The following is a 22,591-nucleotide window of genomic DNA, read 5'->3' on the forward strand; positions in this document are numbered from 1 at the left end:
ACAAGATAAATATTGCAAAGTTGGTAGGGGCTTGCAGTACACAAGTGGGAAATGCTATATAGATCTTCTGTTTATTTTTAATAATGAAATACACGGTAGGAAGAATAGGGGCTGATGTTGCACAGCACTAGGAAAATGAGAGGAGGAGGAGATAGATGACACACCTCATAGACAGTGTGTTAACTTTTACTGAGTTCTGCAAAAATGTCTGCACGGCTAATAAAATTAGTAAAACGAACCCCCTCTAGTTGCCATTGCTCTGTTGTACTTAATAAGGTCTGATGGGTCTGTATTATCTCCTGAGAATGCTGTTATTCGCCCTCAATAATCTTATAAAGTTTTTGTACAGCAAACCACACAGTATTGTGAAATAATAGTACGTGTGTGTGTGTGTAACGTGTTTGATGCACAGTCAAATGCACATAATTGAATTAATTACATTGTTAAATATATTTTGCAACTCTAACTTGTCTGTGTCATAATGAACATTCTATGTTTTTTTTTTTAATGGAGCTTTCATGTGCACTTAGTGTTGTTATTATTACTGTGGAGCATAACAAATGATGGAGCTGAAAAATATTTTGTATCTAGAAAGAGCTCATTTTAGACATAATTTAGTCAATATAAATACTGCATTTAAAACTTAAGTTGATTCTCAGAACAGAAATGTTATGAATTTTAGCACTGTTGAGCATAGATTTCTAGCCAGTACAAAATGGATTTTGGATATATTAGATAATACAGCTTTAGAAATAATCACTGAAACTAGTGCTTTTGGTCTTTATTGAACGTTTATGTAAATTTGGGTGTGTTGATCATTTAAATCTCTCTGGAAAAGTAATTTTTATTTCCTTTCCTCTGTAATACTCTTATACGGTCCTGTCTCCATCATCATTATGATGTGCACTGAAATAAGTATGGGACATTTGTTAAATGTGTTTCACGTAATTTCCAAAGATGCTTGAAATAAATGGCCTCACTGCTTCTTCTTAGAGCATAAGAAATATATCTGGGCAATACTGGCATTTCTAAATAATGCAAATAATGATTCTATTTATTTTTGAACTTCAAAAAGTAGAAGAATCCATATTCACAGTTCTCTTCAAATGATTATTTTAGGAATTGTTTTTTAGCTTCTTTGTAATGCACAGTTTTATCTTCTACAGTTCATGGATTGGCATTTGAGATTTCTGAACTCAGTTTCCTCAATGTACTCTCTATTTAAGATAACTTCCTGGATGTTTCAGTAAAAAAAAAAAAAAAAAAAAAAAAAAAAAAAAAGTGATGGACATGAATTAATAAAGAATTATCAACAGAGCACCACCCTTTTTATTACAATCAAGTATTTATACTTTTAATAAAGCTGGAGAGTCATACCTTGTTATTAATAGAGAATTCTGGCTAAAGCTGTTTCTGATGGTCTTGTCAAAACTGCTGTGGATGGTGTGCCATACATTAGAAGAGTGAATGTCTTAAGAAGCTCTATGTGCAGGAATTTTTCCTCTGTATTTTAACCATCAGTCCGTATCAGAGACAATCATGCAATGCAGCCTGATTGCTCTCTGAGGTGCCACTCAATATACATGTATATTAAGCAAGTATGAAGAAGTATGGAAGGAATATGAAGAAGTACTATGTTTAAATGGTTTAAACTGTGTTATTGAACACAAGCCAACATCTAGGTGGAAGGTAGAACACCCTGATTCTTTTTTGCTGATTTTTTTTTTCTATTCATATAATTTTAAACTGTCTTTTCCTTTAATAGAATCACAAATTTTCTTGTTACTCTGGGGCATTTTCCCCCTAACTAGTGACATGTAATCTTCAATCCAAAAATCATTTATCAGGGCCACGCTTTTTTTTGTTATTGTTGTTAAATGCTAGTATTTTGTTTAAAAGAAAAATAGACCTCAAGTTTGAACACATAACCCAAACTGTATCAAAAGAGCCCGCACTTCTATTTCTGTGGCTGAGAACCGGATCCTCTTCCTGAAATGTCAGCAGACATACTACAAAAGCTTTCTTACAGGAGGATATGAAGTACTGGAGTTTCTTACAGCAAAAGTAGGAAACCAAGCAAGTTATCTTTGAATCCAAGCTTTCTTATTTAGCTAATGGACCATTAATTTTATTGGTAATGTATGCTTTAAGCAAGTCCATCTTAAAAGACTCAGTAGGTTTTCTTAGCCTGGAGAGTAAATGTTTGGAAGGTGCATTTAAGGATGAGTATTCTTTTTCCTACAAAGGTCATACATCTGTGCAAATGGTCTTTAAACCCCCAGCACTGCAAGATGGAGTTATCCATATCTGTACTGGAACACCGACAGAAAGTTCACTTGGCAAGGCAGCCACAGCTTCCCCCTGCCTTTGGGTCTCTTGTGGGCTTTCAGAGCTGTGCTTGGGTATGCCCTTACAGCTGCTCCTCTGGGTGTCAGTCTGCCTCCAGCTGCTTTTCTCTAATAAGCTCTTACCCATAGTAAAGAGCTGTTGTGCATGCTGGGGATGCTGCTGCATCCCCAAGGCATGGGGTGGATGGTAGCACTTTCTCATTGAGCATGATATTTAATTTGCCAAACGCAGTGATTTGAGCTGAGTTTACCAGTGTGATGTATTGCTGTATGTACCCTGCCTCCTGAGATTTGAAAATAATGGCTTTGCAAGATATTTTGGCCTGCTGAGTGCATAATGTTTCTCAGATTTCCATATTTTCCTGTTGTATGGTATATAAAACCTTTAAAAATGAGAAAATGATATATATTTGTATACATATACATGTTATTAAATAGCACACCATATTTAAATAATATCATAATATTAACACAAACTTAGAAAACCAGAATATTATTATGGTATAGAAAACACTTTTAACCTCATTTGCATGGTCATGACTTCCCTTTCTTTTATTTTGTAGCCTGATCTAGCATACATACTGCTTCAGCCAGCATGAGAGATTTTAGTGTGGTAGGAGGTTGGAGTCAAATACTGTAACCGGATTTTGAGGTGCCGGATCATTTGGTGAACAATAACAGTTTCAGATATTCACGCTGAGAGCAAAGTAATTAAATCTCATGCTTCAGGGCAGAGGCCAGCAGCCTGTGCTTGGCTGCATCCAGTTAAGGGACTTGGCCTAGTAAGTGCCAGGGCCTCCATGCTGAGGGCTGATGAGAGTGTTGGTGACAGCATGAGATGTGCAAGACCTTGTCTAGAAGAGGGAGAACAGGTTGGTTTAATAAAACAAAGCAAACAAAGAAAGAAATGGAACAACAACAACAAAACAAACAAAACTCACAAACAACAACCACCACAAAACAACAAAAATACCACAACAAACCTGTGCAGTGTTTAAAATAATATATTTTCATGTTGGTGATTTTTCCCTCTTTTAAACAACAGGTACTCGCCATTGCTACAAGACAATTTATATCTAGTCATAAGCTAGGGATGTGCCATTCTGCCAGTTTTATACTCCTGTGGTTTATGGCCAGTATTGAAATAGCAAGCTGAACTCTTCCATAGTGATTTGCAAATGTTAACAAATTAATTTTCTTGACAACCCTGTGGGGTGTGTGCAGACTTCAGCTTTTATTTATAAAGGGGAAGATTCAGAGCAGTGTAACAGCCAAGACTAGGGAAGAAAGAGCATCCAATTCCAGATTTAAGACCTGTGTCAGACATCCAGAACTGCCATAAGCTGCACTAAAAATTTTTTTCTAAAGCCTGTACAGAACGATGGCTATGGAAACCTCACATGCAGTTGGCCCATGTGTGCTGACTCAAGTTACGTACCTGTATGTTCCCCAAACAGACAGTTTTCCTGAAAAGAAAATTTCAGGGGGTCTGAAGTTATTTATGCTTAGATGAATGCTGTTAATTTAAAAAAAGAAAATGCATTTTGAATATATTAGAACATTTCATGTGACATATGGAAATGACACTTTAGAGCACCTCATTTTGAAATTGCATTTTCCATTTAAAACAAATCACAAACTAAGATATTAAAACATTCACCAGTGGAAATGCTTGCCAAATACTTGTTTGTTTCAGGCTAAACGGTACATTTAAAGTTTACACAAAATCATATTTTCCATATTTTGAATTTATTCCCCAAAGGGATATTTTCCCAGAGTGTCACCAGACTGAGGATTTCTATCTCAGAGCACACCGTGACCAAAGTTCCTTACTCTAAGGAGCAGTCAGACCTTTGTTCCTAGGTTACTTAGCTCATCCAAAATAAAGAGCTTTGAATGCACTGAAGCAAAAGAAAAAAAAAGGCTACATTTTGAAGTCCAGCTTTCTGCTAACCATATTTTTTGCAGCTTGGAGCACGTGACACACACCATTAGTCAGCTTTCTGCAGGAAACCCTATGAATCCTGCATAGGATAAGCCTGTGTGAATAAATTATACATTAGAACTAGCATATGGATTTGCAGTATGTTAGCCATCTCTTTGGCAAATATTTACAAGAATCGTGTAGCCCACATGGAAAATGTATTGATGATTGCTTCCCATTAACGAAAGTGGAGTTATGCTCCAACACAGCCCTTGCGTAGTTGCATGTCTTAAAACTGTGTACTCTGCTTATCCCATTGTTACATGTGCACATAGCTGTGTCATCACTAACTACTACTGTGTTAATCTCTTACTAAAAGGCTTTCATTTTTTTGTGGTGTGAAGCTTCAAAAGTGTCCCATTCTTGTTTCACTTTTCAGAGCATGACGAATGTATAACAAACCAGCACAACTGCGATGAAAATGCTCTCTGTTTCAACACTGTGGGTGGGCACAACTGTGTCTGCAAGCTGGGTTACACAGGAAATGGTACCGTGTGTAAAGGTAAGCTGCTGAAATCCTGGCGGTTCAGCTTTCCTTGAACTGGGTGAGGTGCTTTGTCATGATTAATGCATATCTGTTTGTATACCTTGAAGAAAACAGACAAAATGGTAGGCTGGGCATTGAGACCTACAATGTCCACACTTGATATATTGCTTGGGTGAAGTGAAAATTATTTGGTTTGCTGTGTCTTTTTATTTCAAATGAGAAAAGTGGTAGACATGTTTGCACAAACCCTTTGCCACAGATGAGGTGGTGCCCTGTTTCCTAGCACTCTCACTCCCTGGTAAACATTAGAAGTCATATTACTGCTTTAGGAAAATGGTTTTCCAGAGATGAAATGCTGCTTTTATTTCTGTTGCATCTCACGTGAGAGGAGATGATACTTGGACCCAAATCCTTGGAAGTCCTCAGACTCCTAGCACAGGATGCCCAACAAGAAAAGTAGTGCAGTTGTAGAGGAATTGGCCAGACATGAGAGGTAGTCTAACTGCAGCAACAGCATACCCAGTGTTCCTTGAAATTGCACTAATCCACGTGATGTCTTAGGTGTCAGACTCTAAGGGGCCTCAGTTAACATTGATAATGATGCAATTGTGCTGCTGCTTTATCATGACTAAGCAACCATCTGATTGATAGGCCTACTGATGATCTTAGCGCTAGTTTTTCCTTCACCTGAGTCACAGTGTGACTCTTCTAAATATTCCTCACATAAATGAGCAGTTTGTAAATCACCTTCACGCCTGCATCCAGTGAAACATATGGGTAGAGAGAGCAAATGCACCCTTTTGTGCTGTGTTCCCTCCTCTGGGGAATTGGAAAAGCAAGTTAGCTGGGGAAAGTTCAAACCCACAGCCGCTGCTCAGCCTGTGCAGCTCACAGGTGAAAGTCTGTCAGCTTACAAAAAGGTGACAAAGACAAGATGCGTAACCCTATTTTGGCACTGAATGCAGATCTAATACTTCAGGGGCTACCTGGCCCCACTGTAGAAGTGCATCCTTCCCCTCCTTTTTGCTATGAAAAGCAGGATTCAAGAGAAGACTCACAGCCTATGTATCCCATTCTCTGTAACCCTAGCTTGGATGCTAGGTTGTGTCTTTCAGAGGGAGCTGGACGTGCTTCTTGTCTCTGGGGGTCTGGCAGCTTTTCATGTGCTGTGCTTGCTGCTCTGGGTAATTTGCACCAGGAGGCTTAGATGTCCCAATGCTGGGGTCTCACACCATGAGACTGGTGCCTCAGAACTGAGACCTGGAAAGCTCAAATTCATAGCACCTATGGCCACTCTCAGATGAGGTTTAAGACCTCATCCCGTGGCTGGTCACAGATGGAAGGCAAGCACAGTGTGCCCAGATTTCCACAGTTTGGAGAGCTTAGTGATAATTGTTGTCCACCTCCTCTCACCTCAGTTTTCTGTAGGTTCTTGTGACCAGAGCATTGCTCATTCTGTATTGCAGATACAATCAGCAATTAAACAGCTGCTGTGGTTTGCATCAGAACTAGTTGCATTTCTCTGTGAGCAGAGGAGTCTCTTTAATGCATGCACATATTTATAATTAAATCTGGAGAAAGCTGAAATGCCTAAATACATGAGCACAGCTTCTCAGATTGCAGTGTGCCAACAAACAAATCCAGGGATTGACTTCAAACTGTAAATGGTAAATGTTTTTGAGTTCTTCACAATCTCTTGAGAGAAATTGCTATTTTTATTGTTTCAATCTAGTCTCTGAATCAAGGAAGAGGGTAGCCAGCTGATTTAGTGTTCGTTTGTGCCTGTTGTGCTCAGGCATTTACTTGGGAAGCACAGAAGAACAGCACTGCCCTACAAAGCCTGTTCCAAGGGAATATGCTGCCCTTCACTGATTCCCAGTGCATGGGAAGAAGTATGTATGTGGGCTGTTGTCTTCAGATGACTTACACTAATCTTCTTCTGTAGCTTGTCAGCCCATCTGGCCAGTGAGGCAGGGGGGCTATAAACCATCCCTTAGTGACCTCTGTCCTTAGGAGAAAGAAGCCTCTGTGCTGGGTGCTGTAGGGACTGCATTTTGTCTGTCTGCCAGAGCCCTGTGGACACCTGCATAGATACTGAGTGTAGCTTTGTTAATTTCTATGCTTTTATTGTTTCAGCATTTTGCAAAGATGGGTGCAGGAATGGAGGAGCCTGTATTGCTTCCAATGTGTGTGCCTGCCCACAAGGCTTCACTGGCCCCAGCTGTGAAACTGGTAAGATTATTATTGAATTTATGGTGAAGGTAATGCAAGAAGGATGCTTGAGGTAATCCAAGAACGAAGGGGAGTTTTAACTGTGTGCCCTAAAAGAGGAAGCTGCTGCTCAAAAGTTACTCACTTTTCCTATATGCCTCCCAAGTGAACTCATTACAGCAGTTCTAATTAGAAACACATGGACTGCAAAAATGAGAACATGAATTAAGATGTCTTGGGTTTTGATGTTTCATAATTAATAAGAATATTATAGACTTGCTTTTCACCTCAAATGATCTTTGCTATCTCCTATAAATGGCAGATAATTTGACATTTCTGATTTAAGTCCCAATAACTGATTACTTCTCTGCTGTAAACATGTCCCTCCTTTGCTAGCCCACCTTCCCTTGCAACCTTATTTGAAGACTTTGATTAATTCAGCATTCTTTACTCATTGTAAGGCAGATTTCCTGCTGCTTTTACCTCCTCTTGCAGGCATTCCTTTCTCTTCTTGCTGTCCCTGAGGATGGCTGTACAAATAAAACCTTGTTTTAGAGCTTTATTTTTTAAATCTTGGATCTAGTCAAATTACAGCAGGAGGCACTTTGCCCAGCAGAGTACAGTGTTAATACTTAGTATCTCCAGTCCCTGTAAATAATTTCTCAAAGTTCAAATGAATAGTTTCAGCACCTTTATTTATTGCTGCAGAATTTTAAAACGCATTCTAACAGTACGTGCCCTCAGGAGGTAAAGAGAGAAAGCTCGCTTAGATTAATTGGCTTCAGTATGCCTAATAAAAGGGCAGTCTGCCACCTATGATTGACTATTGTTGCCATTCTATATTGCCTTCAATAAATCTTCCAAGCAGAGGAAAGGAGGTCATTTGAGCAAGTATTGCTTTCATCTGACTTGTAAACATGTCCAGTTTAATGAAAAACACAGACTGATCTGAATTCTGTATTATCTGGTCCATTTGAGAGGTGAGAAATGAGATTGTTTTCGTTCTGCTGTAGCTGGACATATATTACCACAGAGCGCAAGAGGGGTGCTGTGTGAAAATCAGTATTCTGACTGTTGATCTATTTCTAGAAAAATGTCAAAATGGCAAGATTTCAGGTATTTCTCAGTCTTTCACAGACTGAAAATAGCGTAGTGCAGGATGTCAAGGTCTCTTCAGTGTAACTGTTGTGTTTTCTTTGGAACAGTTTATGTGCTAAGATAATGCTGAAGTATTAAAACAGTTACTTTGTTTTAGTAATATTTGTCTCACATGCTCCTTGCTGCATTCTGCTGATATCAACTAAACATAATGTGTATCATTTCAAGGCCCATATTCATCTTTTCCAGCTTTTTATATCTATCTGAAATATGTAGACTAGAAATATCTTTGTTTTAGTCTGTACAGGCAAAATGAATAGCCACTATCAAAGGGTGAGCTTCCTTGTCTGAATTGTCGCCTGGAAGTCCTGTCTCTGATTCCTTCTTTAGAGGAGAGCCCAGGTACAGTCTGTTCCCAAATCAGAAAGTTCAGATATTGGCCTAGAGTGAAACTTCTGCGCCTTCAGTGCAGTCAGGCTCGATTACCCTTCAAGGGCAGCCAGACTGCTGGCCTTCCTGCCCTACAGCAACCTTACAGGAGGGCAGGCAGCATAGCAGAATGCCTCCAGAAGCATTGTCCTATACATGTATGCTCTGAACACCTGATCTCAATGTTTAACATATGATTAGTATGCTAGTTTTGACCTGATATATGAGAGCTAGTGATACTGTTGCTATGATTTGGAGGCAGTTTGGTAGCACCAAACCAGTTTTGTAGGCCAATTTTACAAAGAGAAGCCCCTCTCCCCTGGTGGAGGTCCAGTGGGCATCATATTTGTTCTTACTGATGAAATAAATTGTGCAAGTGGTCAGCCAAAGGGTACAAGCCTGGTCACTTTATTTGGATATTAATGTCCAGGAATGGGATTATAGTCAAATTACATGTGGCTTTGAAACATACATAGTCTGAAATACCTTCAGTGTGACAAGTGGAAGAGATGCCCTGTTCATTCTGAGACTGTGTGCTTAGAAGCATGCAGCCATAAAGGAAAACCTGAGTTTCAGATAGCACATACTTACTCCCAGTGAATGTGGCAGAGTTTCATGAAGGTAGTTCTTGTTAAGCTTGAAGTGATCAAGACATTCACACTACGAATAATTCATGCTGGAAGCTTCCCTTTTTGAACAGTCACTTTATCTCCAAAAGTGTTATAATTTTTTTTTTTCAGGCAGACATCTTTGGTTGCAGTCACATACAAGTAGGGAGGAGGATTGATATAATGATGCCATCTCTATTTTTAAATCACATACTACTTATTTTGGTTTATGCCACACATATTTAAAAACTGCTTATTGAAGATTCTTGGCATTTTTCACCTAAAACATGTAGTGTTATAAAAATTATCATCAACTGCTGAACTCATGAAGCAATTAATAGGATATCGAATCCACACTGCAGCAATAACCTAAAAAATACAGTCACCAATTCTTACTCCACCCTTCTGTAAAAGATTGATTAGTAGCTGTTTAACTAATTTCTCAGAACTGTGGTGAGGATGAGGTTGGGAGGGGTCTCTGGAGATGACCATGTCCAATCCACTTGCTCAAAGCAGGGTCAAATGAAGTGAATTTCTCCTGGGTTTGTCCAGTTGGATATTGAGTATCTTCAGGGTTGCCTCTCTGGGCAACCAATTCCAGTGTTCAGTCACCCTCACAATAAACAAACAGACAAATAAATAAAAGTTTAATTTTTATTATGTTTAAATGTGATTTCTTGTATTGCAATTTATGTCCACCCTCCCCAAGTCATTTCCCTGCACATAACTGAGAAATGTCTGGCTACCCCAGCACCATGATGTATCAATAAGATCCCCCTCAGACGTTTTTTTCTCCAGGCTGACCATCCTAGTTCTATCAGCCTCTCTTTGTATGACAGATGCTCTGCTCCCTAAATAATCTTCAAGACTATTCACTGGATTTTGTACAGTATGTCCATGTCTCTTTTGTGCCGGGGAGCTCAGTACTGGACCCAGCTCTCCAGATATGACCATGACAGCATGAAATAGTGGAGAAGGATCACCCCCTTGATCTGCTGGCAATGTTCTTCCTAATACAGCCAAGGAGGCCTTTGGTCTTCTTTTCCACAAGGGCACATTGCTGCCTCTTGTTCATCTTGGTTGAGTGCCTCACCCTTTTCCAAGTCCATTCCAAACACCAGCTCTGCACATATATTGTCACTGTAAGCCTGAAAGATGCTGCCCCTGCTCAGTTCTTGCCTATGGGGCCACACTTGTGTGTTGTAGGACATGCCATTGACCCAGAACAGGCAGAAACCACAGCTGAAATGGCTGGGATTGCTGGTATCTAGAGCATTCCCCTAAGTCTTTAATGAGGCTCTCTACCATTTATCAAAGACCTGGCCTGCTCCCTTGGTGCCCTTGCTGTTGGCTGGGGAGTTACACTATTTCACCATTCGTCTGTCAAAGCTGCAGTTGGGAATGGCTTGCAATAAGAGATCAGACCCTTTTGAACCAGCTAGGGTGAATAGCTGATGAACTGGCTATAGCTGTAGGCATGGAAGCTAAAAGGTACAAGATGGAAATTCAGTCAGGCCTGGAGGAATGAGACTCACAGCTCCTCTGAGCCTTCCAAAAGAGTGGAGAGAAGCAGGGGCAGTGACTGGGCACCAGTGAGTAGGAAGCAGACAGCCTGCTTCTGATGGGAGAGGTCAGAAATCTTCCGACAAAATTATCCTGAAATTGAAATGTGGTCTTAGGGCAAGCCCATTCACCCAGGACACCAAGCAGCCTTCCCAGTTTCTGTAGATTAGTAACCAGAAGCCTGTTTATCTTTAGAGGCATAGCTGTAATTCTTTTCACCTGTCACCTGCCATGGAAAGGGTATGTCAGATTCCTAAACACAATGCAGCTTTGGCAAAGAGAAGCAAAGCTTTCTGTAACTAGGTGCTGTAATGGACATTGCATTTCAGAGAATTTTTTGCTTCTGAGTGGGTGCTTCTAAGGTGTCAGTAGGAACCACTGCTCCCTCAGTAACATAAGAATGAGGATCAGCTAGTACTGTTAGATATTATTTGTGTGAGATGAGGTATTCACTGTGAAGTGCCTTACAGTTAACAGAGCTGTTGCAAGGCTTTAGAATTTTTCCTGCAAGCATTTTAGATTAATCGTGGCCTATGCCCTATTGAAATGAATCAGAAGGACAAGGAAGCAGATGTAAGAATTGTGTGCAGATACACTGACCTCCAGCGCTTTTTTTTTTTTTTTTTTAAATTGGTAATAGAACATAAAAATGATATCTGGGAAAAAAATCCCATTTCTCTTTCCAAAGGAAGTAGTTTGAGGCATAACTAATGCTGGGAGTGCATTTGTTGGCTTGTATATGTGTTAAAAGATTTTCAAGTTCTACAAGACACAGCAGTAGTTAACGTGGTAGAGCACTATCTTCTGCAGCTGAGACCACCAAGGGAATCTGAAAATATTTGTGCCAGTTAAACTTCAAAATACCTGACAACGCTGTCTTGTTTGATTGCAAAATTATGAATTCTTCAGTAGACATTTTTAAATGCTGTCTTAAACTGTGTTCGAAAACTGCTTTATTTCAGAAAGTTATAGGATAACTGTTAGGTTGCCTTGATGTTATGGTAACTCCCCTTTAATTTGATGATAGAACTTTAAAAGTGAGTTTGTTCTCCTACTATATATGCATATATGCTAGTCCATGTGTCTAAGATTACTGCATTCTTGCTGTTTGTCAGCTTCTCTTTTGAGTTCCCACATTCATTTTGTACTTTGAGTATTCCCTTGGACCACTTTTATTTATGGAGGAGATCAAATAGCAGAATTTCACTACTATAGTAGTGTTTTGATGTAGTTTTTGTAACAAGTTGTTTGGAAGTATATGGCTTCTTTATGGATGATTGGCTCTAACTTTCATTTCCTGATAAGAAACTTTCTTTGGTTATCAAAGGAATCATATCTTAGAGGTCTTTTCCAACCTAAATGATTCTATGATATCCCCCTGCTATTATGCCATGGCAAACTGCTGAAAATAATCTGGCATACAAAGCTGTTGTGTTTGAAAGGATCTGTTGAGAAAAAGTTTAACTTACAGACTCTACATTTATTCAACCCTATATTATTACAGATACTAACCCGGTATTTTTACTGACAGTGTAGTTAAATATATAAGTGGATTTATGAAAAAAAAAAAAGGTCAGTGAGATATATGAGCTCACTGTCTTTTATCAGGTCTCTTACCAGAAGTAGCCAGATATAAGGAAAAATATATTATTTGGCTCTTCTATGTATTTTTTTCCTGTATGGAAAGCTCAAACAAAAATACAAAAAGTGTTGTTAATATTTCATGGAGAAACAAAAAGACTGATGTAGCAAAAGTATCCATGACTTTACCCTTAACGCTTGTAGTTCAAAATACTAAAACACGACTCAGACAAGTGATTTGGCAAAACAGTTGTTACAGATCAGATCTCTCTAGAGTTTTGTGCCACTTTCTGTATAAGCTAAATAATTAGCATGTGTGACTGTTGCTCTTTTCAACAAATCCAAATGAATTTGTTCATGTGCACTGGCCATAATAATAGCAGGCTTCAGATTATTGAATACTATTATTATTCCTGTTTCAACGAATGCTTGAGAAATTCTTATAATTCTGGTACCCTTGTCGTTGGGAAAATAGTTTTACTGGTATTGGAATAGAAGACATTGTCAAAGTAACCAGAAAACTTGTTAACGTTACTGATTTTGAATATATATATATATATGTATATATATATAAATTTTTTTTAGTACTTTCATCATCCTAAGATAATTGTGTCCATTTAAGCCCTTCATTATTGGTGTTCAGCTAAACCAACTACAATAAGCTTGTGGCCAGGTAGGCTCTGAAGCTAAAACTGTGACACAAATGGCATTTGAAGCCCACAGAGCATTGAACCAATTCTAAAAGAACTGGAATTACTTTTGGCACAACACTTAAAAATTCTTGGCCCCAGTCTAACAGAAACTGTCTGTAACCTCTGAAGTATCGTACTCAAAACTTTCACAACTAAGGAATCTGCTTTTCACCCAGTTTTATTTTTAAAATGAGAATTGAAATTACTGAGCATAGGATTGGAGTTTACAACAAGAATGTTAAAAGGCTCAAATTTACAGTGCAAGTGTGCAAGATTCTGCATAAACCTAAAGTAATAATAGTACCTTTAAACAGTTTGTAGTCTAGCCAGAGAAAGCAGATGGTTTGCAAAAGAGGGGAGCAAGATAAAAGTGGTGAGTGAATATGAAGATAGTGCAGAAGTAGACTGTCCGGAGTGAGAGCTATAGCAAGAGGTGATGCCTTCCTCAGTTCATTGGTTTTCACATCCTGCCTGACTTGCTTGCCAGAGAATTCAGGCTTCCATTTTTTGGGAAGGCTGCCAGGTTTAAGACCATATCTTAGAGGATACTTTCAGTGGGCAGTGCTTTAGTAACATTAAAGTGCTGACTTTGACTCACAGAAATAGGAAAATGTTGAGTTAATCTACTGAACCTGGATAAAACTTTTTTAAAGCAAATAGCACTTAAGCCTGATTTGTGATGTAAAACATTTTAACAGATCCCACTGGGCAGTGAATGGGGAATTCATCATCTTCTGAAAGTCAGGACTTTTAGAGTCAATCAAGTCTAGCATTTCAAGTTAAGTCATTTTCAAAGTTCATAAGCTATTTAAAATTGTTCTTTTGATGCAAACCAAACCAAAACAAACAAACAAACAAACAAAAAAAATTACCCAGGACGAAATGCAAAGAATCCAAATTGTGGCTTGCAAGCAGCTGAAATCCAGCTTGCATGCGGGGCTGCATGCTGCTACTGGCACCACAGCTGTGCTGAGGAGGTAGTGGCAGGTCCCCACATAGCCCAGACCCTTCCCTTGCTGTAGGAGGAGGTGAGTGAGGAGGGATGCTGCAGCTGATGTGTCCCCCACATCGCTGGACTTAGCAGTGTGCATTCCCTAGCCCTGGGCAGTCACTGCTATTTCTCATCCTTGTGTTATCTGTTGTACTCCCCATTTTCTTGGTACATCTGCTGGCATCCTGCCCTATGGAAATTTGGGCATGTGGCATATTGAGTTGGGAAATTTGGTCTTTCTAGCTATAGCTCAAATGTAGCTTTAGACATGGGATTCTCAGTATCCTCTTTAATTGGTTTAACTTAGGCTTGCAACAGCAAATATCTAACTGTACTCTCTATTTGCAGGAGCTGACTTTGAAGTAAAAACTCTTCTGAATTACTGCATGCACCTGCATTTAATTAATATTTTCTGTAGTCTCCATTTCAGCAGAAAGAGACAGGACCCAGCTGCTAAAAATAATGAAATGGTTTTGCTGAGGATGCTGAAATATCTTCCTTTATAACTTGCATCTTCGTTACATAAGGTCATTACCCAGCTTGCACAGGCTGGGTAATGAGTGGTCTGCCTCACGGTCTTGGTCTTCTCAAAGATGGTTTATTTGCATATGAGTTACTGATTACAGAAGCAAGAATAATGTTCTCTGAGCTATCCTTGGTTTATCAAGGTAATGTGTATAACTAGTGTGTTCAGTGGTGCTAAATCTTACACTGTATTATTCCATTTTAAATGCTCACTTACTGTAGGAGAAGCAGATATGGGAAGCATCCTATATCATCAATTTCTGTATCTTTTTTTTCAATATAACAGCTAATTCAATACAACAGCTAATAATTAAAAAAAAAAAAAAAAAAAAAAAAGTTACTATGATAATTTCCAATACCTTGATACAGAAGCCTAATACTGAATTTGGAGATATATCCTTCATATTTTGCAGTCCTGTCACTGAACTACAATTATGCATTGTGAATAAAAAGAATCTTCATTTATAATCTTTTGGTAACACAAAGATAAATTAGCAAGAAATGACTATGAGTTATTTTCTTAAAAAGGCATACTGGTATTTCAGTCATCTCATATCTCCTTTTCTTGTAGTTGCTTTTTTTTTTTTTAATATTTTCAAAATATGAGATGACTTTTGAGATCTGAACAAGCACTAGCAGGGAGTAGGCTAAAATCGCCACAGTAAGTTGCATAAGCTTAAGGTAATTTTTCTGTTGCTCAGGGTGAAAGCTGTTAAACTTCACCTCCTGAACTTCTGTAGGCAAATAGTGCCTAAGGGCAATGATTCAAATACTGAGCTGTGCCCCTGTGAACCATCTAACCCAGAACGTTGGTGGTGATCCTGTCTTTCCAGTACTTGGAAAGTACATTGATTCATTGTCTTTTTTCTTTTGTCTTGCTTCAGTTTCAAATGTCTTGCTTTCAGTTTGTGAGAACAGTAATTCTATGAATTTGAACCTCCACTTTGCTTTCTTGCCAACCTTTTGCATTGTTTTATTAGTACAGTTTTCTGATGTATTGGTTAGAGCATAATGTAGTGACCTACTTGTGTCTGGTGATTAACAGGGAGAAATATCCTCACTAATACAGGGTAACTGTTCCAGACAGACAGGCCTAATGTGTTCTCTGTCAAATCTGAAATTCCTAGAAAGTCTTTGAAAAATCTCCTTTGGCTGTTCTGGAACAGAGAATGCAAAGAAACTTTTGGCTCCTATATTTTTTCCATACACTCTGTGATATCATCATGATAACATAACATCACGAGGGTAGGACCTATCATCTTTAGAGCATCTCTTCTGGTCATGAGCTTTGTTGATATGATGTCTCTAGTGAAACAAAGAAAGAAAGCAAATTAGGGCCTTGATAGTTGACCGGGCAGGAGGTGGACGTGGTTCTGTGCTGACAGATTGAAAGTGTATGGGTATTACTGAAAAGCTGGTACTGAAAGTCCCATAGAGTTCTTCTGATGAAATGGTTTGTTTTCCTTAGTTGTAGCTTTCTGTAATCATCTGAAGGTATTTTATTAAAAGTGTAGAAAGTTATATTTTTAAACCATCTTCCAGAAATTCAAAATGAATGGCTATTTTGTCTTATTTTTTTGCCCTGCTCCTCATCTCTTTTAGTTTCTAGGTTAACCTGATAAAAATAACTGTTTTCCTAACTGATCTCCTTTCTCACACTTTCATCTCATAAAAACTAGGCCTGGTATTCAACTGATACGAACTGATGTAGTTCTCTTGGCATACACTGTTATGTGCTTTGAATGAACTGCATGTCTGCTCTTTCATCTTTGCATGTGAGCCAGTTTCTCTTGTTTATTTCTATGAAATAACAACAATAGCAGGTTGTGTTGAGTTGTTCTGAAATGTCCATTTGGGCTTATCCAAACCTGATTCTGTGCCATTGATGGTCAAGACCAAACAAACCATGGTAGTTCTGATCAAGACTAAGAAAAAAAGGGCTGTGAAACATGTTGTTGAATTGCTTATGCTTTAATAGATTTCTGAAGTCAGGCCTTGGGTTAGCAAGAATCCCATTAAGTTAGAGTCTATGTGAAGGAACTATAACATACAATATGTTCATAGCATTATTCATAAATCATCTGCCTCCCCACAACTAATTAGTATTTTAGGTGAATAGGTGCCCAGTCCGACATGCATAAAAATAAAACAAGTTGCTACTGATGCTTGTACTTTTATGAGGCAGCGGATGCACTATGGTTTAATAAAATTTGAGATAGGGATAATTTCAAAAAAAGGTAATACCCACATAAGGATCTCAAGTGCGATGCAGTTTTCTAATCTAGTTAGATGTGTTCATGAAAAATATTTTGACTTTGCCTAACTTAAAGTCATGCAAAGCATTTGATATATTACATCTTAAGGAACACTGAGCACTAAAGAGGCAAATACTGAAATCTCTGCTTTTTTAATTGGGCATCAGTTGCTCTTCTAAACATAAGCAGACTGAGGAGAGCAAACACTGGCAGAACTAAGTAGAGGCAAAGACATTAACTCTTTCGTAACTCTACCTCTCTTCTATTTGGCATCTCCTTCTTTTTACTGAAGTCCAGTGGAAGCAGGAGAGAGAGCATCCTGTGGAATGCATGATGCAGCAGCAGCTTTGCTCACAGGGCTTGTAGGTGGCAAAGGGCATGTCCCTCACTCCATCTAAAACAAAAGTACTGAAATGAAGAGGTGAAGGCTGAAGGAAGGGGGTAAAATTCATCCAGGCACAAGATGAAAGTTCACAGACACTTACATCCTGTAAGAGGAGGACCCCATATTTGTGGGGAATCTTTGTCAGTTGGCAAGTCAATAAACTGTAAACTATGCAAAGTATGAGTAACAATCTGGTAGATAATAGGTTATAAATATGGGTTGTCTGGGTTACCATCAAGTCTCTGACCCCTTTTACTTGTCAGAGATTTCTCTAATGAGGCATATAAAGAATGTAAACCAGCTAAAGTTTCTCTTTTTTTGCCCCTGACCCAAAAGAATTCAAAAAGATCCCTTTTCAGAGAGAACAAGAAATGCTTGAACAGAGTTTCTGCTGCGACTCTGCTTGAAGAGACTTAGCATGCTTTTTTTTTTTTTTTTTTTTTTTTTTTTTTTTTTTTTCTCCCTCAGGGAAAAAAAATAATGGATTTGCAGGATTTTATTCTTAAAAAGCTTAATAAATCTTGGGCATGTAATGTTTACAGCCTAAGAGTAACTATAGATTCAGAAAGGACTGTCCCTAGGAAGAGAAATCATACTGCATATTTCATAATACCAATAAAAATCTGTTAAAGGATTAATGAGCGTCAGTTGAATTATTATTATAATTAATAATTCCATCAAAATTCATCTAACCTTGTGCCAATAAATGCCAAGTCTTTGAATTTATTGTTACAAGGAAGTTCTAAACAAAAAAAAAAAAAGAAAGGAAACATGATTGGCAGTCTCAGAAACTGTAGTAGAGAGGTGTTCAGCTAACCCCGGGAGAACAAGCCTTCCTGCAAGGAATGCTCTATTTTAACAATGCTCCAAGTGCTAATTCAGGCTACAGAAAAACAGACATATGCAGCTAGCAGATGGGTTACAAACAAGGGATATATGGTACTGATGAGCTGTATTTAAGAAATTCTGAAATTCAATGTGCTGGTGTAAAAAATAGCTTCCTGCTCTTCCCTCTCTAAATATCTCTTCTGAACATATATAGTAATATGAAGTCTAACCGCTATGGCACCAGCACTGTGTTCAATCACTCTTTCAAATTTGCAGAAAAATTAAAGATCCTTAGAGTTCAGCAGAACTGTACGTGGGAATATTACATTATTACAAAACAAAACAAACAAAAACAAAACCAAGCAAACAAACAAACAACCCTCCCCCCCCCCCCCCCCCCCCACACACACACACAAACAAGAACACTTGTGGTCTACACGGTGAGCTCTGTTTTAAAAAATTACAAGACAAATAACCATCAGTGAGTGCTCTTGTGACTTCTATGATATGTCTGTGGTACTCAGTAAAGTAGGTGAGGGAGTAAGGGCAGGGGATGCAGCTTGTGTCTCTACAGCTCAGTGCTCCTCCTCTTGCCTCCCCCCAGGACAAGTTGGCCTCTTTGGTAGCTCCTGTTCCCCAAACCATGCAAGAATTATAACAGAATCAGCACTGTTACTTAAAACTTTTCACCCAGAGTCCTTTATGTACAATAAAAAAAAAATTAGAGTGCTGGTATAGGCACCTTCTCCTCATTTTACAGACGTGGAAATTAAGATGTGGGAAAAACTGAGTAGGTGACAAGGTTTGTAAAAGAAGGCAGCGGCAAAAATCCAGAGAAGACATAGATGATTTTATTTCTGCTCCTCTGCTCAGATATGTCAGTATCTGATGGAAGAAATGGTGGTTTTTATATTGTATTTTTCAGAAGGGGAAGTGAAGCGAATTCATAAAACCTGAGAAAATACTTTTCTTCTGACTTTCAAAGAGGACATATTCTAAAACTGCTAGCTCATTAAATTGCAGAAGAAGGTTTAAAAGTTGTCTGTGAGAATAAACAAATGAGATCTGCAGCAAGCCAACAGGAAAGCCAGGGTTCTGCAAATGAAATGCTTTTTGCTTTGCTGCAGTGTCTGGAAGGGAGGTCACCCTAATCCCAGTTATCACCTGAATTTTTCTCACATATGAAAAATCAGCTCAAAAATGAGCAGTGAGACAATGGCTGGTGACTGTAGAAGCTTGGAAAGTTTTGCTTTGTTTCACATTTTTGCTTAGATTTATTCACAGAGTACATCTTTGGCAGAAATTAAACAAAAATACCCAATATTGAGTTTGGTGAGTATTCTGGATTTAGGCATGAAACCTTCTTACCTCACCCTTTCTGTTTTGTAGTTTAATGTGCTTTAGTGCTCTTTCCTTCTGTCTCTTTCTTCCTTCATTTTCCTTGCCTGACACGCTTTCTTGGGTGTGTATTATTTCTTTCTTCCCTCAGAGTCCTTGTCAGTTTTGAATAGCAAAAGACATCTTCATCTTCTCTGCTGAAGAGTCAGCTAGTACTTATCTTTATACTTTCTTTAGCTTGTTGAAACACTACAATCCTATATGTAGCATCTTAAAAAAAAAAAAAAAAAAAAAAAAAAAAAGAGAGAGACAGAGAGAAACCAGGAAAGGAGGGTGCTACAAAAGAGATTGGAGGAGATGGGAAATTTTGTTCTTTATTAAAAACATTGAAATGTATCCACTACTTAGCTATTACTTGCTACGGGAAAGAATCTCCTTTACAAAACATGAAAACTAAAATTTCAGTTAGGTTCTTAAAAGACAGTGTACTATAAATAGAATGTGAATAGTGCAGCTGGGCAGCACTATAATAGAATTTCCTTCTGTTATACAAGAGAAATAAGGATGACCTTCATAACTCACTGTAGGGTCTCTCTTTTATGAATTATGAGACATTCAACTATTAGTGGAATTAAAATCTATAACACTGCCAATCATTGCACCATATCCCTGTGGAGCCCTTCCTCTTACTGTCATCATGAGGGAGTGTGCAATCTCTGCAGATATATGCCAATGATATGTTTATAGTCCAAGCAAAGAATATAAGAATATAGCTTTTTTTTAAATTATTTTTCTCCTTTTTTTTTTTTTTTCCTTCTGTGATTCAGCAGTTGTGTGCAGTTGCTACATCATTTGACACTTTAAGAGCAGCACTGTAAATCTGTAGTCATAGAATCACAGAATGGTTTGGGTTGGAAGGGACCACCCAGTTCTAACCTTGTTGTGGACAGGTCCACCTCCCACTAGACCAGGTTGCTCAAATCCCCATCCAACTTGTCCTTCAATACTTCCAGGTCAGGGCTATATGGATGATATATACATGTATATATACGAGAGTCATGGTGACAAGTTGCTGGTAAGAAGATGTAGGTAAGAATGTTTTTAAATTATGCACTTTTTTAAAGGATAGAAGACTTAAAATAGAAGACTAAGCTCAGATCAGGGTGTCAGATCAGACCCTAGCCAAAACTGAGTTATTTTGTGAGTTTTTTTGTTTGTTCTCCTGAAATAACCTCTGAACTGAATCATTGGAAATTTATTGTAATTTGCACCAGAACTGAAATGAAACAGCTTTTTGCAAAGTTGAACCCAAACATAGCTGAGAATATGCTGGTAGAATCCGTGGTTCAAACATGTAGAAGTTTTTCTTACAACTGGCAGTCATGACTGAGTTTATTCCTCACTTGAGAAAACTCAAGATCTTCAATCAGTGCATTCTGCAAGCAAAGCCTTCCTTCCCACTCATTAGAAAAAGAGATAACATCTGGACAATCTAAATCTTCTTCTTCCTTTTCTTTCTTTTTTCCTTTTTCTTCTTCTTCTTCTTCTTCTTTTTTTTTTTTTTTTTTTTTTTTTAATTTTATTTTTCAGATGAAATGAGCTAGCATTTTTGTTTAAGACTCCACTGCTGTTATCCAGTAACTGACATGCTTAGGGAGATAGGGAGTATTACTACTGTGTTAGTCCTGTTCCTAACATGGGCAAATGGAGTTACATCACTTCCAAACACCAGTATGCATCTAAAGTGGTTTTGTCAGTGTATTTCAAGGTACAGAAGTGCTTTTTCTATATTGAAGAAAATAATTACTTTTTTAATATAGGGCTAATAGGGAAATGGAAGTGTGTATTAGGGTAAAGATGAGGTGCTGTCCTGAGAATTATGGACAAAGTGAAAGCAAAACCACACCTTTGTCAGTGTCTAAAAGAAAACCAGTACCTCTCAATTAGTTTAAATTTCTACTGGGGATTGGCTCAAGCAGTTTCACAGAATCTCATTGAAAAATATATTCCTCTTTTTTTTTTTTCTTTCTTTTTTTTTTTTTTATATATATTTTTTGCTATTCATGCATGCACCTAGTTCATCATGGCTAATTAGGTGTTCTGAATTATCATCTTCAATTGTTACAATGTCACATCTTTAGATGATATTGGGTACATAATGAAGAACTGTCATAGTTTCAGTTATCTGTGGGGTCTGTGATTGATCAATTCTTGACAACAAAGAATTGTTAACAGGGCTGCATGGTGAAGCAGTCAGTGGAAAATTCCCTTTCATAATGTTTCTATCTAATTTTGGAGCACCACCACTGACACACATGAAATAACAACACAATTGAATTTCTTTTTGCTGGCATTTAGCAAGACCTATGGGGGTGTGCAGAAATCAATGGGGGATCAGGAGTCTGGAAAATTACATACTTGAAGAATTAATGAACTATAATTCCGTATTACATCCTCAATCACATTTTGCTTCCTTTTCATTAATGGAACTAAATTAGTTTTCCATGGACAGGGTACTTTAAAAAATGCAATCATGCTCTTGATGGGATTTAAAAAAATATATTAAAAAACCTGTTTCAACGACAGTTATTTTTTCATGCAACATGACAGTTGGAAATTTAGAGGGAAGAACATGTATGCAGCATTGACTCAACCTGTTGAAGCAATTTTTAATGTGACGATTATAACTCCAACTCTAGTTTTCAGCCCTTTGAGGCAGATTATGGTGTTAAGGTGACTCAGACAGAATTTCTGCAAGAGTCTGGGTGAAGTAGAGACATAAAGAAGAGTAGCAACTTCAAAGGCATTTAAAATGCATTTCTTCCTGCATTGGCCTAAATCATTATACAGAGGAGCAGGAAGAGGAAAGACCGTAGTCTTCACTGTTCTTTGAAGGCTTTATCCGAGATAACTGATGTTTCTAATACTATATCAAGACCTTTTACTCATGGAATTATGCTATTCTAAGATAAAATTGTAGGTGACTCTACTCTTTGCTATGCCCCAGCAGTAAGGCCAACAGTAGTCTGGCTCTTCATGATTTAAACCTATAACTGAATAAAATGCTGGGATGCTAATATGGTTAAACTCAAGAATATTCTATAGTTTACTGGAAGCTTTGATGTGAGAGCCCATAAAATGGAAAGTGTGTCCTAGTATTCATACTATAATATCATATCTTTAAAGAGTTGCTGGAAGTTGAAAAAATCAGAGTGAGCTTGTAAGCAAAATCAGGCTCTAGAATTAATGAAGGAAAGAGTTCCTTTTG

General features: G+C 38.1%; 1 protein-coding gene across 1 annotated transcript in view; it reads left to right on the forward strand.

The window, feature by feature from the left end:
• Positions 1-22,591, forward strand: part of NELL2 (neural EGFL like 2) — a gene marked incomplete at both ends in the record, with an annotated part of 149,025 nt that overhangs the window by 105,214 nt on the left and 21,220 nt on the right. The window contains 2 exons of the mRNA XM_084286757.1: positions 4,712-4,834; positions 6,956-7,051. Coding sequence (XP_084142883.1) covers positions 4,712-4,834; positions 6,956-7,051 — 219 coding nt within the window. The remainder of the gene's footprint in view (positions 1-4,711; positions 4,835-6,955; positions 7,052-22,591) is intronic.

Source organism: Netta rufina, assembly GCF_964035555.1.
Source record: "Netta rufina genome assembly, chromosome: 1".
In the NCBI taxonomy this organism is placed as follows: domain Eukaryota; kingdom Metazoa; phylum Chordata; class Aves; order Anseriformes; family Anatidae; genus Netta; species Netta rufina.